This window comes from Syzygium oleosum, unplaced genomic scaffold (genome assembly GCF_021117445.2).
Source record: "Syzygium oleosum isolate NSW1041296 unplaced genomic scaffold, Sole_v2.1 Sole_v2.48, whole genome shotgun sequence".
NCBI lineage: Eukaryota > Viridiplantae > Streptophyta > Magnoliopsida > Myrtales > Myrtaceae > Syzygium > Syzygium oleosum.
The window spans coordinates 1,583,561-1,599,473 of record NW_026607532.1 but is presented as its reverse complement, the minus strand read 5'-3'; the positions used below and the strand labels follow the sequence as shown (position 1 = coordinate 1,599,473).

Genomic DNA, 15,913 nt, shown 5'->3' with positions numbered 1-15,913 from the left:
CAAGTGCACATGTCCCAAGGACAAGTGTTGAAATACATATAACAAATAATAAGTCTCATTGAATACTAATAAGTCCACCCAGAAAATTCATATTCTAAATTAAGATCCACCACAACCGTTCGGTTGTATAAAAATAAAAAAACTTACATTTCGCATCGTATGACTTTTCGGGCATAATCAATGATATGAAAATCAAAATACTTTCTAAATATGCTTAATAAGAACATTTGTTTTAACGTTTAAATATACATTTCGTAAATTCCACCAAGCAATTTTCCGGAGAAAGAAGATTATTTTTCTCGAAAAATTCATGCACTGATAAAACAAAATTATGATACATAGGGCACAGGACCACCAAAAGATCAAGAGGTGCGTAGGGGGGTAGGCAATAGGCATGATATCGGAAGGAATCTCAATCTCCTTGAATTATTGAACAAATTATAGATGGAAAAGGGAAATAAAAAAAACTTTAGAAATTAAACGAAGCGAGGATGGGGGGCCCACCGCAGCATCGCAGCGAAACAGCAAGGCGCACACGTCAGACAAAGCGGACGGCCAGGATGAGATGGGCTTACCGAGTGGGACCCCCTCGATTGTTCCTTCCTGTATCCTTGGCCCCTGGCTGCACAAATTTTGAAATGTCAGAAAACGATGACAACCTCATCATTTCGCGTACGCATGAAACACCGAGAGCGAACATGTTGTATGAAAAATCCCCCGGCCCTGCCCTGCCAATGCCGTCCACGACTCCTTTTCCTCTTCCTTCGTCCAGCCCATACTGACAGCAACCCCCTCCTCTTTTGGATGTGTCCTTTCTCACATCTTACCCAGAGTGGAATTGAATGGTTTTTTTTTTCTTTCTTTCTTTCTTTTGTAGAAATCGAGTAACAGAGCAACGTACGCGAGTTCTTTTCCGGTTTGGAACTTTCTGTTTCCACGGTTTCTCTATCGGCGTGATTCGTGCGGTGAAGTCTTGTCGTCGCTGACGGATCTAATTGGAGTAACGTAGCCGTTGATGTGATTAGGGAAAAGAAATCGAGATGCCTTTCGCGATTCTAAACATCGAATTCAACAAGTGAAGACCCGAGAAACTTTTTGGCAAGAGATTTGGGTTAGGGGCGACAACACGGAGCCCACCTCATGTACCTTCGATTGCCATTGATCGGGGTTGCAAAGAGACGGAGAGAGATTGCTCTAGAGGATGGCCGTGCGTTTGTGCCACCATCTCCATGCCATCATTGGAACTTTGAGGGAGGCACGATCCTGAAATGACACGGTCTATCCACAAAGAGGTCGCATCGTTCTCCATTCATAGCGAGGTTCACGCAATTCTTACAATGTGGCAAGGGAATGGTGGCTCGTCACAGTCTGCATCTTTAGCCATCATATCTCTCTCTCATGTTTGAATAAAATTGGACTAGAAATAGAATAAGAATATATTATGATATAGAATTGGATGACCTTAATGCAATCATAAAAAAAATTACTCCTTATAAACATAGCAAATACCATGTGGTGGTCGAGGAAATTGCAGTTTATGGGACTTAACAATTCATGTTTGGATAAAATTAGGCTAAAAATAGAGTATTAATATATTATGATATAGAATTGGATGGCCTTAATACAATCATAAAGAAAATTACTCCTTATAGACAAATCAAATATCGGGTGATCATCGAGGAAATTGCAGTTTAGGATATAGGATTTTAGGATTTGGGGTTAGGGGTTCAGGTTTTAGGATTTTGATTTTGAGGTTTAGGGTTTGGGGTTTTAGATTTTATGGTTTTAGGTTTAGCGTTTCGGGTTTTGGGTTTTGGGTTTGGGTTTAGTGGTTTAGGGTTTATGATTTTAGGGATTCAGGTTTTGGGTATTGGGGTTTGGGATTTAGGGTATGCCATTTAGGGTTTACAGTTTAGGGTTTGGGGTTTATGGTTTAGGGTTCGGGGTTTTGCGGTTTAACGTTTTAGGATTTAGGTTTTGGAATTACGATTTTAGGGTTTGGGGTTTGGAGTTTTGGGGTTTGGAGTTTGGGTTTTGGATTTTAGGGTTTGGGTTTAGAAGGTTTAGGGTTTTAGGGATTTGGGTTTTGGGGTTTGGGGTTTTAGAGTTTAGGGTTTCGGAATTTTCATTTTAGTGCTATGGGTTTTAGGGTTTAGGTATTGAGGTTTAGGGTTAAGGTTTATGATTTTGGGGTTTAGGGTTTGAGGGTTAAGGTTTAGGGTTTAGGATTTGAGGTTTTAGGGTTTAGTACGAGAATATCTTATAAAAAAGGGAGAGCTAATCTTATTTCTCTATTGTTTCTTTTTTTTTTCAGAAACAGAAAAGTAAATTTTTTATTTCCTATTTCTGTTCCAAATCTATTCCCATATCACTTTTCTATTTCAAGGAACAAAAAAACTAACTGACGTTACTAAACGGATTTCCGTTCTTTTTCTGTTTCGGGGTACAAAAAAATAGAAAAACAGAGAAACAGAAACGTTAATAAATAGATCTTGAATGTATGTATGTAAAGCTCAACTTCATCATTTCAATTTCTCAAAGGACACACGTGACAGATCAAATCTTACAAGAAATATTCAACCTTTTCTTCTCCTTAATATTTTAAAAAATGTAAACAGATATATTTAACCAATTTAAACGATATGAAATGACTCTTTTTTCAAAATTTTACCCAATAAAGTAAATAAAGAGAGAATCCACCATGGATTTGTCTATATCCTTCTCTCCCCTCCCTGCACCAAAAAGTGTAGCTCAAAAACTGCTCCGCAATTTCATTCAGCAAAAAAGTGGCGCCCACTGAAAATAAACTAAAATTTATTCGAATATTTCAACCCCTCCGAATCTGAACTAAAGCAGAGCAGAAAACCCAGAACTTGGAAAGTTAAGAAATTTGAGAGAGAGAGAGAGAGAGACTTGACCATGGAAAACCAATCTTCAAACTATATTGCCAGGCCGAGAGACCATCATCAAGAACCATCATCAGACTTAAACTTGAAGGATTGGGATCTGAAAGCCGCCAGGATCAGCAAACACAACACCAGCTCAAGAAGGTTCTCGGCTTCCAACATCAGGAGCTTCAGAGAGGACAACCGCTCTTTCCGGTCCAACTTCACCATCTCCAGCACTGCTTCTTCCCCTGGTTACCCTTTTAGAGGTATCCAATTCTACTCTCTCTCGGTCTCTCTAGGATCTATTTTCACTAAAGCTCGTGAAATTCTTGTCTGAGCTCAATTCGCACAGTCCACGTTCGAGTTGAGTCCAAATCGCATGCATTAAGTACCGCAAGTCGCACACATGATCCCACGCAAACGATGTAGCTAGATACCGGGTAATGTGTTATCTCATGTCCCTTGACGAGATCTAATCCCGACGTGACCGTGCTTTTTCGCAAACTAAGGGCTTTAAAAGCTCATGGCCTTTTGGTTTGTCATCCAGTTTTCCTGAAAATTTTCTCTTTTGAACTTCATCACGCGCAGATGAGATTGATCCTTCAACATACTCCTTCAGCACAGCTCTCAAAGGTAACAAAACACATAGAGAGCCTTCTTAATTCTTATCTCACAAGCCTAGCTAGCTTCTAACGAAGCTAATTTTTCCGTACTTCTGTCGTACGTACAGAAAGTTTAAAAAAAGTACTCTCTCTGAAATGCAGCATTACAGGCAAGGTCAGGTTATGTGTGGGAGTGCTTGTCGCCTGAAGGATTCGCTCTGAATTCAAAGTGGAGCGATGCGGAGAAGTACATAAGCAACCCGCTCTCTGGGCAAGTGCCAATGGAGTGCTTGTCTGCAAAAACTCTCAGTGCAAGATCTTTCCGTAACATGATGACCAATCGAATCGCCATGTCTGCACCTCTCATCTATTCTGCTTCTTCACATCTTTCATATTACTCTATACAAACCAATAATAAGCTTGCCTCTTCCAACCCACAAGAAAATGTGCTCCAAATCCCAATTCAAGGTTCATTCCAACTACCCTTTTGTATGTTTAATCAGTCTCCTATTAAACCAAGTTTGGCTGTTCTTTGATCAATAATCTCTCGTTTGGTCTTTTGTTTATTGGATTGTTCAGAAAAGAAAGTGGCGCGACCGACTAGAGATGTCGGGGTTCAGAGCACGCCGGCTGATCTGAAGTCGAGCAGCCCGACCCCCGCTTCAACCCCGTCAATTGGAGAGAGGATGACAAAACGGTGCAGTGAGGAAAGCGGGGAGTCGTCCCATTCGAATTCGAAGATGAAGTCCGAAGAAGAGGTAAGTATGGTTTGGGTTCAAAAATATTCTACATCGCTCGACTGCCACGGTTGGAATGTCTTATAGCTTATGAACACATATAGTCTCCATCCATTTATTAGTATAAACTTTGAGTTGAACAATCTCACATATTATCAAAGCCCTGCTTCTGCATCCTTCATCACCTAGCTTCACGTATGGGTGGCTCCTCGTTCTTCAATTTGTGCCTTCTTCAATACGCTTGCACTCTCGTTTGAATATGAGGAGCGTTAAAGTGTTATCTCACATCTTTGACTATTAGGTTGGAATATAGCTTATATTCATATAGTCTTCCTCCACTTGCTATAGCCATATTCTAACATTTTGCATATTCTTTAAGGAATTAATCTGATGTCAACTATGCTAGAAAAATAAAATATAATTAGGTTTTGAGGGGATATAATCACATCTCAAGTACTATTGCAATCATAGCCTCGGTAATGACTGATTAACAGTCAAATCATGTAGGCGTTCTCTTCAAATTCTACATCCCATCTCCTCATCTTTAGAAATATCTTCACCAAGTATGACAAATTGTCCGTTTGCTTTCAAATTTCAAGCACCATGCATCCCCAAAAACAACAACTACAGTCGAGCATCCCATGAGATGTTCCCGCCTAACATCGAGACAGATGCGGTTGGTCCCTCCTGCTCTGAGCACAACGTGGCCCCACGATTTCTTATCCCGATCACAGAACCGTTTGTCCTCTACACAAGCCCGCTTTTTCCCTTTTGTTCTCTTTCCCTTGCTTATCACAAAGTTAACTTTCTTCACCAATAAAGCGAAAAGTGTTTCTGGCCCTTTCAAGATCTAGGCGTCAATCTTTTGCATTTTGAATTTGCGCGTACGGTAACTCTTTCTGTGCTTGATTTGATCCTGTTGTTTGGTTCTTCCTGTGGAACTACATCGAGATGCTTTAATAATGATGAATTTCAAAAATGATTCTTTTCTCGTAGGACTTTTTTGTTGGTTTGTGTCGATTATTATCATTATAATTATTCTTTTGGGGTTTCTTATCCACTCTCTCAAATGAAATGGCAACATCAACTACTTTGGTAGTCACATGCTTTCTAGGGTCGAAATGTTCATCTTCTTCCTCGTCAGGACCCGCGCTGAATGAATAATTTGTCCTGCGATTCCCGATTTTGTCTCATCAGTGCGCTGCACTTTCCTCTGCTACGTGAAACCACACCCTTTTGAAAACATGGATGCTGAGATATTTTAGGGTACTGCTAAAGTTCACATGTATAGTACACATGAAATATAGTGTAAAATCATAGCGTTCGGGTCACCACGTGTGGTGTCGCTATCTAGGATCACGGCATTATGATAGAATCCGACATCTTAAACGTTTGAACAAGTGACTATAATTACCAAAGCGTAGAAGAAAATGGACAGTCTACTTAATCGTAAACTATGGATTTGGACAAAGTCTAACTTTGGTATGGTCAGTTTTGTTCTCTTGTTACATTTCTATGAAATTAAGTTCTCTATCTAACGCGCTTGGTTGGTTGTACTGCCCCTAGCTAGAGTCGTAATCAGGTTGAAAGAAGTTAGTTTTCTCGATCGAATTTAGGCTAACCTCAATCACGATTTCTATTTGCATAAAGGGCTTTAGTAGACTGAATATTTCGTTAGTGTCATCAATGTTGCATCATACGTTACAGAAACTCGATAGAAATGTTTCTATAGGGCCACCATCTACTAAGTTGTAAGCCACGATGAGATGATTAGGTACATATAATGTTCGAAGATTCTCTGAAGTACAGAGCGAAAGAGTGGGGGGCATTGCCAAACCTTTGCTATCTTTTGAGGAGTAGCATTCACTCCTTGGCATAGACAAGATCTGTTACTCAAATCGAATTCGAATATTTCCAAGTTCAAACTAAACGTGCTAACAAATACGTACGGGTTCTGCAGGCCGGAGCAAACGAAGAAACAGGAGATGAAGAAGAGGAAGGCTCGTCGATGAGAGATAGTGACGACAGAGAGAAGGAAGATGAGCGAAGAACTTGCAGATGCAGGCAAGTCGGGTGCCTTTCATGGATGAGCAAGAGGAAGCAGAGGGAGAGCCACAGGCGACCCGCCCGGAAAATCAAAGTGTTTCTGTCACATATCAGAGCGTGCTAAGTGATGTTTGGGGATCACTTTTTTCAGTCTGTGTCGAACAAATGTAATGGTGAAGGACGGATGGAGCGTGAAGAGGAGATGATGATGGGGTCGACCGAGGCAATTTGGCTTCGTTTTGTACTTTTGTTGGGGAGTGAAAGTGTGCGTGAATTGTTCTTGTCATGAAGGGATGGCATGGCAGCTTTTCTTGGAGATCACATGCATGCTTCCTTTGATTCTCTCGTTATTACTGGCTCGAAGTATGTTGTAATGGGGTCGAGCTACGTGGACCGCACAAAGAACGCACATGGTAGGAGTGGGAGAATGGCAAATTATTTTGGAAAACTATAAGGATATATGCACTGAAAATCCTAAAACTTATCGTGAAAATATAATTGAGTCCTAAAACTTATAAAAAATGCAACCAAGTCCTAAAACTTATTTGTCAAATTAGTGCAATCGAGCTCTTCTAAATGATTATAGTGAATTATCAACTTTAACGATCACCACTTGCTGCTATAATTCACTGACTACAACTTATATTTAGATACACGAAAAATATGAAACATTAACAAAGTACAAGTCTTAGTCATAAAATGAAAGTTCAGACTATTGGTTCTAGATGATACACTCGTTAATAAACCAAGAAAAATACAAAAACTTGTTTTACGTTTTGGATAGTGGAACCTGGAACTTGCCCGTTGAAACATGTTTCCCAATTTTTGGCACATGGAATCTACCCTACATACTTTGGAACTTGGAACCGGATAGGTTCCCATAGGTCTAGTTCTCCAATTCCAGGTTCCACCATGAAACTATGCTCACCCTACATGCCACGTTATTGAAAATACAAATTACACTAGACACGTCAAACAGGTGGATCGGGTCGAAACAATCCAATCCAGTTTGACCCATTTAACCCATTTTGACCATTTTTATCCAATACAAATCTAGTGACCTGTATTCAACCTAACCCATGTTAGTAAAGCACTTGCATATTTGATCAAATATAGGAAAACTCGTAACAAAATTGAGGTGAGAGCAAAGAGTGAGCAAGCGCAAAATCGAGTAAGGACGAAAGAGAAAGTCATAGAGGTGGTTTTGATCTCAATTTGTTGTGAATCTATTTAACACTTATATTGTTTTGGGTCTTACCATTTTAAACTCATTTATGACCCATTTATTGAATACAATTAGCCCATATAACAACTCAGCCCAATCAAATATGGGTTAAGAATGGGCACATGATCCATTTTGACAGGTCTAAGTCATACCGACGCCACCGGAGTTGCGAGTCAATGGACCAACAGAAGTCCGATCACGAGTCAATGGGCCTAGTGGCCCGATAAGCCCGATGGGCCGGTCCATCAGGATGAGCTTAAACAACGATTTTAGGCCCGTCGGTTTTGGATGGTCCGGCCCGTGTGTTTACTGAGTAAGAAGGAGCAATGAAATGGATGCATGTCATGGCGACACGTAAGCGCTAATTTTTTGGCGGTTGAGAGCTCGCCGTGATTTTCACTGTGCCAATCTTCAACTGTAACTGTATCTCTTCTTCTTCCTTCTTCTTCTTCCTTTCTTCTTCGCTCGCACCTCGCGCACGGAGCCGGAGACGGACTGCGACGATGCCTGTGAATGCTGCGCTGCCAGCTTCGGCAAGAGCGGGAGCTTCCGCCGCCTGCGCTCCCGACCGCCGGCTCGGCATCTGCGGCCGCCGCCGCGCTCTCTCCCCCCTCCTCCGCCCTCGCCAGTCCTCCGCTCGCGCCGTCAGCGCCCGATCGTGGCCGCCCGTTTCGGTCGGCGATAGGCGGCTCGCCATCGCTCGCAAGCTCGCGTTCGTCGTGAGAGCAGCCGATTCCACTCAGCCTGCGTCCGCTGGCAAGGCGATTATCCCCGACGATGAGTTCTCTCTAGCCAAGGTCGCTTTTTTCCCTTTCTTTTTTGTATTTTCACTTTGGGGCTTCGATTTTGACTGATTTTTGGAGCCGCATATGATTTGAGCTTTGTGAAATTGCAGGTTTCATTCGGTGTTATCGGATTGGGAGTTGGAGTTTCGCTCCTGTCGTGAGTCCCTATGTTATGTGCTTTGCGTTTGTTTGACTAGGTTTTGGATTAAGTGGTTGAGGACTTGTCATAAGTGTAAGTTTGGTGCCTTTTTTTTGAACAATTGGTGTTTTTCGTGCTGCAGTTATGGATTTTGTGCATATTTCAATATCCTCCCTGGTTCGGAATGGTCTGCCTTGATGCTGACATATGGTTTCCCTCTGGCAATTATTGGTATGGCTTTGAAGGTGAGCTCGTTGTCTCGGCGGACTTCCTCGTGTAATGGTATAAATATCGAGCATGCAGTAAATCTTGCTTGCTAAGTGATATGGCATTGAGGGTATGGGGCGATGATATTTGACCGGCAGCTTGAAGTTCGGGGGGGGGGTCAAAACCTGGTGGTTGATTTTGTCTAATTCACCTGTGAAAGCTTGTCGTATCGCTTGGCGAATGACTCTTATTTGTGCTTCTCAATATAAGTAGCATTTCTCCATGATATCAGGAGTCGCTTCTGTAGCCTGAACCGAATTTAACTGCATCTAGGATCTCAGACAGCTTCAAATTACCTGTGGGAGTACAAATCTATGTATTTGTCTGGAAAATGTAATTCCAATATGCTTGCTTGTGTTCTAACTTCTCTTGATTTCTTGTGCCTTTGCCTTTTAACATCTGTCAGAACATCCGTGTGAAAAGATACATGCAATTTGATCGTGTGTTCTGCCTTCTCTTGCTTTCTTGTGCCCTTGCCTTTTAACATCAATCAGAACATCCGTGTGAAAAGATACACTTAAATTCGAAATTGCAGCTGCAATAAGCTTGTTAGTTATGCTGCAAATTAGAATTAGGTTTAAAACAACGAGCTGCATCTGACTCTGGGATCTGAAATTTTATGTTGTGTTTCTTTTTAATGCTGTGTTGTTGGATATGGCAATTTAAAGAAGGCTCTATATGGGATACTAATCTTTTCTTGTTAAATGTAGTATGCAGAGCTCAAACCGGTACCATGCTTGACATATTCAGATGCTCAAATGTTGAGGGAGAACTGTGCCACCCCAATCTTAAAGCAGGTATTATTGTCAAATAAACTTGACTGTTCCTTGTTCTGCAAATAAAGGTTGTTTAAGTTCCTTTAGTCACTCCGCACACGTGTAAGCTTTACATACTTCCAAGCATTGCAAACCCCTTTGGACCAATCTATGATCATAATATATTTGAGTAATTTCGTTCCTTCAAATAGAGTCAAAGGATGTAATTTTGATCATAAATTTGACTGGGGTATCCGAGACATGGAAAATTCAATTCCGTTTTGTTATCTACTTTCATTTCGATTTAATGCATTTGCATGCTTTCTTCTTAACTTCAGAGAAGATCAATATGCAGTTTTCTCAAGGAAAAGGATAAAAATTTTACCTAGTATGTTTTATTCAGTGAAGTAAGAGCCCGAGTTTCTCATAATTCGGCCGAAACATATGCTCAAAAGTTTCTTTTCTCTTATCCACATATAAACGGGTATGCGTGCGTGTGTATTACATTGACTGTCCCGGATGACTGATTTAAATATCATTAGGTTAGAAGCGATGTCATTAGATATCGATATGGGGATGAGCAGCATTTGGATGAGGCGTTGAAACGAATCTTCCAGTATGGCCAGGTATGGTTCTGATAATATTTGCGTTTCTGTGTTGACTCGTAAGGCCAAGAAATAAAAGTAGGCATATTCTCATGTAATACCAAATGAATGCTGGCATCTAGTATGAGGAGTTGCTATGATTTGTGCTTACTGCATGTGTGACATACTATCTTTCTGAATAAATTGACTGATATCAGCATTATATGTTGTGTATTCTCTAGGGTGGTGGAATCCCACGAAGGAGTGCACCTATACTACAGATGATCCGCGAAGAAGTATACTTTCTCTCTCTACCCTTTGGATATCGAACAGATGATATTTCTGAACGCTTCTACTTATAGGAGCTTAGTTTAGCGCACTATCATAGTCATTACCTAATGGCTATGCCCCTTAGGTTGTATTCCGTTGTTCTCTCTTTTTGTCTTCTGATGATTTGAAGGTATTGCCTTAGGTCACCGAGGAAGGAAAATACTGCTTGGTTTTGGTATTTGAGGCAAAAGCATTGCAGCTATCTGATTTTGAGCAAAGACAGGTACGGGTAGTCGCGATTTCTAATCGTTGAAAACCTGGTTTCTACCGTATAGGGAGTTGTAGAGAATGTTGGGCATTCGATATTATGGCTTCATGAAACATGACAAGCTCGCGCATACTCTCTTCCTGGCCTCTTTTTATATATGTTTCAAAAAGTTGACTGTGCTGCTATTTATCGTCTATCATGGATTGAGAATCTTTACTATTTTGCAGGCGAAGTTTGCTTCGTTCTTTGGACCTGGCATTTCAGCTGAAGTAGGTGAGTTGCACATTATGTGTCGGTCATGTTATACCAGCAGAAGTTTTAGACTAGGATAAATTGATTTGACATTGGCTTAAGAGAACAAGCATGTGGTTGATGATGATTGCGAACCTTCAATTGCAGCGAAGGGAGAGCAGGATCTCTATGAAGTGAGACTCATCTCCAACACAACCCTGAACACATCGTCCTGACGGAGGAAGCTCACTAACACAATTCTTTTTCTCCCTCCTGGTACTTCAGTGCTCCCGACGGAACGTCACAGAGAAAGCTTCTCAGAGAGAGACTCTCCATAGCGTTTTCCTTTGCCAATGGCATTGTAACCGGATGAGAGGTCAAATGATACATATCATATGACCGATATACAAATTGTATCGATCCACATTCTATTCTAGGAATACCTGCATATCAATGTGCAATTTGTCAACAGTCCGACAACTATCTAGGAACTAGAAACGATTGAGGTTCTCAAGCTTCCTCCACAAATTGACCGCGGTGCACAACACTGATCGGCCATAACTTGACCAAGCCTCCTTGAACTGTCTTAGTATCATCCAACAAGGAAAAGAAGAAATCCATAATCAAATGCAACGGGCCCGTGCTATTTAAACTAGGCAGCACGAAAGCCCACACGAGGGAACCGACAATTTGAGATGATGATATCCATTAAAACACTCTAAAAACTCTAATTATATATCGTTTAATAGGTAAAACAACCCGAATCTCATCAAGGAACACTAGAAAAACACCTTATAGCACTCAAGTTCATAAGTAATCTCACTGCGACAAGCCACATGGCATCTACGACAGTGCAAAACATCATAAAGTACCGACATTGTCCTATTAACTAAGCAAATCATTGCGGCCCCTCTCCAGACTCCGGTTTTGAAGCTTCCTTAATGTCATCCCCAGCTTCATCCTGACATCACAAACACAATGAATAAGAACATGAACACCTAGGTAGTGGAAAAATTTCAAACAATCGAGGAAAACTCCGATGTATTACAATATAAACCTCATGAACGAAATCAAGTGGGTGAAAAAGCGTTGCAATTCTTTCGAAGACTCATTGATAAAAAAAAAGCCATGAGAGATAACGACAAGTGCATTGCTAGTATCGACAATGAATACACACTTGCACCCTCCCACAAACGCATACTCCGAGAGAGAGAGAGAGAGAGAGAGAGAGAGAGAGAGAGAGAGAGAGAGAGAGAGAGAGACCGCGAGATCAGAAGTCCAGAGTGTCAAGTTGTCTCGCAGAAGTTGCATGATCAACGTACTGTCCTTGTATGATTCCTCACCCAAGGTATCCAACTCAGAAATGGCCTCATCAAATGCCTACAAGAAACAAATTGCTGCTAGTCAGGAAATGAAATTTACTAAAGATAGATGAAGAAAGCAAATTAAGTAGTAGATCCAGTCAAATGGGAAAAATAAAATACAGCTATAACTCCTATTTCAGTCACAGCACAATAGTCTTGCACAAGGTTGAAATACGAATTCCAAATTCCAAATTACATCAAAGCAGCTGCTTAATTGAAGCAGCTGCTTAATTGTCGTCCCATATTATTTACGAAAGAAAATGCCCAAAGGACTCAAATTTTGCGAATGCGCAAATTAAAAAGTTCATAATGAAAAAAATCCATTCTCCTCAAGTTAAAAAGGAGAGGATGAATGCTTTAAGCTATACCCTGTTAGCCCATTATGTCACCTCAGATAAAAGTGATGCACAGTACTAAGTCTGCAGCTTTGCATGCGATAGCATGCAATTATTAGTAAAGCACACCTGCTTTGCAAGAGCGCAAGCACGGTCAGGCGAGTTAAGGATTTCATAATAGAACACAGAGAAGTTCAGCGCAAGTCCCAGCCTGATTGGGTGAGTAGAAGCCAATTCAGCTACAGCAATATCCTAATCAACAAGAGATACAAGTGTCAGATTATAAAGTATTAACGAAGAAGTAAAGCATCAAGACAGAAGTTTAAGGTAATCACATGAGCCGTGTTCAAAGCAAATGAATTGAACAGGGAACGCACCTGAGCAGACTTGTAGGCCAATAAGGTGCTCTCAGCAGCTTCCTTCCTTTCAGTCCCAGTCTTAAACTCTGCCAGATACCTGTGGTAATCACCTTTCATCTTAAGGTAAAACACCTTGGACTCGGCAGATGAGGCTGAGGGAATGAGATGGGACTCAAGAAGGCTGAGAATCCCGTCACAGATCTTGCTAAGCTCACACTCGATCTTTCCCCTGTACTCCTTAATGATCACCACATGATCGGTGTTACCCCTGGTCTCTTCCTTCTGCTCAATGGAAGAAATAATCCTCCACGACGCCCTCCTGGCCCCGATCACATTCTTGTACGCCACGGACAAAAGGTTACGTTCCTCAACAGTCAGCTCCTCGACGTCCACGGTCTTGGCAACTTTCTCCATGAACTCCACCATTTCCTCGTACCGCTCAGCCTGTTCGGCCAACTTGGCCAGGTACACATATTCCTCCCGCGAAGAATCAGAGGGCGACATCTTTGCCGTACCGTTACGAAGCCTAAGCCCGCCAACACAAGGCACATTAGTCTCGATCATCAGAACAGAAACTCCGCAAAATCAGAAACTGTGAGCGAATCATTTCTCGCTACCACCGCGGGGGTCATTTGAATGGTTTCACTCGCGGAATGGGAGCTACGTTCTACTAGCCCAAGACATACCCCTAATTCAAAGCACGACTTTCACGCCAAATCATCGCCGCCGCAGATTAAATCAATTGGAGCTAATGCCATATCAGATCTATCAAAGGTCGGCATGGCTACATCATCATCCGCATCGTGCTAGGTCAGGACCAAAAAAGGGAAGTCCTCTACGCGAATCAGGTGATTCGCGTTCGCTCGCGTTCGGCCATACACGCAGAATGAGATAACAACTCATCATTACTCCATCCAAGTCGAATCGTACTCATTCTCATCGGTCACACGAAACAGTCAAAACTTGAAAATCATCACCGCCAAATCATTCCGCTTCCCTTTCCATAATTCCACTCATCTTTTACGAATTTCCACGAGCAAAAAATTTCAAAAAGATTTTAAAAAAAAAAAATATTCCAGCCCATTCAACACGCATTTTCGCCTCCCGACGGATTACAGACTCGACAGATCCAATCGCGCGCGCACAAAATCAGAATCAGATCATCGCATGCCGAACGCTCTCGCGCACACACGCAGAACCGCCAGCCGGAAGCTCAGATCCAAACACGAAGAATGACTACGAATCTCAATCTGGAATTTAAACGAACGAATCCGAATCGCAGGACGAAGGACGCACTCACGCGCGATCGAAGGTCAGATCGAAACGGAGAGAGAAGAGGAGGAGGAGATGTGCGAGGGTGTGTTACCTTCGACTGCTAGGGATCGCGGAAGCGCAGGAGCAGCGAGAGAGAGAGAGAGAGAGAGAGAGAGAGAGAGAGAGAGGAGAGGAAAAGCCGGGCGAAAGTGAGCGGGGGGAAGGGACAGGGGAGACCGTGAGGGGGCGTCGCGAGAGTCAAATTTATACGGGGGAGGAGGTTGAATCGGGAGGAGTCCTCCCTTTTCATCGAATGAGGTGGCCGAAGACGCGTATTGCCGGGAGGGACGGACGTGGAAAAAAAGGGGGCGCCCAACAAAGAAAAACACAAAACAAGCAGAACACTTCACCGAGCTTTTGGAATTTTTGCATTACCAAAAGAAAAAGGCCCACAAAAAGAGGGGACATTTCTCAATTTAGCCATTCCATTGTGGGATATTGAGAACCGCACTCCAGATCTTTCAAGACACTACAACTTTGCAAATTTTTTTTTTAATGTGTCGGGTTCACCTGATGATAATGTTATGGGTCGGCTAGACAGGCCAACCACTCTGGTCCGGTCCGGTCAGGATTCATGAACAGGCAATCCAAGTCGGAAGTGAGAGATTTGCAGGAAGTCGTTTCATTGTGGCCCCCCCCCCCCCCGACAGCCTCCTGCTTCTCGAGCCTTTGTAGTCAAACCGCGTTGATTTTATGACTCGATCAATCCTTTGGTTACGCTTTACATCTCGAATACACTTTCAAACCGTCATAGCACTCTCATTTTTCTATTTCGTTTCTGATACGCGAATTTGGCCACTGGGATGTACCCCTCCTATGTTAAAGTACGCGATGCAAAATGCAACACTTGAAAAGTTTGATTGGGTGGTGGGGGGGGGGGGGGGGAAGATGACTAACTCTTGAAGTTTAGGGTCCGATGTGGAGGACCTCAAAAGTACAGCGGGGTGAAAAGAGGAATTACTGGAAAGCGAAAAGGAAAAGGGTTTTGGTAATCCATTGAGATGAGAGAGACAGAGACGGCCACATTGGGCTTACCAAAAGGAAGAAAGACCACACTGGCATTGACCACCGGCATGGACCCCATCATGATTGATTGTTCCTTTGCGAAGGCAATCTTTAGGCCTTGGACGGTCATCCACTTACGCAGCGAGAGCAGAGCACGATCGTTTTTTATTTTATTTTTTTCTCCATGACAATAATTTCTCCCGGGTTCCTTGATGCGTTTCACATTTTCAAGTCAATTCGAGGCCAATTCGTCAAAACCCACAAGCCAGAAGTGCTCGCTGAAATTCAAACTTGTACCGGAAGTTATTTCTTTTCCGCTGAAAGCGACTCTAAATACATGAGAAAATGCTGCAGAAGATAATGTACAGAAAATTGAGTTGAGATCAAATGAGGATACAGATAGACGGTAACATCTCAATCGGCACACCAACTTCAAAGCCGTGAGTTAGCGAATTGAGACGGCAAAAAGGCCAGTTTGAAGATGATGCTTCTTATGGAGGACGGTCGCCTTGGCACCATATCTTTAATTTTGGCTTTTATGGGACACGGCATTCCCACGATCATTCCGCACCCTTTCGAACGTGGCAGAATGTTCTTTGGGCAAAAGCTACACGACTGAAACTTTTGTTTTATAGAAAATAATCTGCTGTCGCATATAATTCACTAACCAAACTACATGGGATGAGAAGAATGTTACACCAGATGAGGATTTGCTGAGCATTATAAAGAACCACGGACA

The 15,913-nt window shown here is 42.2% G+C and overlaps 3 protein-coding genes across 3 annotated transcripts; 2 read left to right on the top strand and 1 right to left on the bottom strand.

The window, feature by feature from the left end:
• The first annotated feature begins 2,787 nt into the window (after positions 1–2,787).
• Positions 2,788–6,594, top strand: LOC115681343 (uncharacterized). Its single transcript, XM_030605262.2, has 5 exons — positions 2,788–3,154; positions 3,477–3,521; positions 3,653–3,958; positions 4,070–4,248; positions 6,188–6,594. Exons 1-5 carry the CDS (start codon positions 2,920–2,922, stop codon positions 6,395–6,397), a joined length of 975 nt encoding a protein of 324 aa, XP_030461122.1. The 5' UTR covers positions 2,788–2,919; the 3' UTR covers positions 6,398–6,594.
• Positions 6,595–7,904: 1,310 nt separating this feature from the next.
• LOC115681344 (uncharacterized) lies at positions 7,905–11,251 on the top strand. The gene is made up of 9 exons (XM_030605264.2): positions 7,905–8,295; positions 8,394–8,440; positions 8,565–8,667; positions 9,400–9,486; positions 9,987–10,070; positions 10,271–10,324; positions 10,501–10,581; positions 10,794–10,839; positions 10,966–11,251. Exons 1-9 carry the CDS (start codon positions 8,002–8,004, stop codon positions 11,031–11,033), a joined length of 864 nt encoding a protein of 287 aa, XP_030461124.2. The 5' UTR covers positions 7,905–8,001; the 3' UTR covers positions 11,034–11,251.
• A 235-nt stretch (positions 11,252–11,486) lies between these two features.
• LOC115681345 (14-3-3 protein 4) lies at positions 11,487–14,317 on the bottom strand. The gene is made up of 5 exons (XM_030605265.2): positions 14,222–14,317; positions 12,874–13,381; positions 12,626–12,748; positions 12,061–12,177; positions 11,487–11,758 (listed from the first exon to the last, which is right to left on the bottom strand). Exons 2-5 carry the CDS (start codon positions 13,357–13,359, stop codon positions 11,696–11,698), a joined length of 789 nt encoding a protein of 262 aa, XP_030461125.1. The 5' UTR covers positions 13,360–13,381; positions 14,222–14,317; the 3' UTR covers positions 11,487–11,695.
• Positions 14,318–15,913: the final 1,596 nt, after the last annotated feature.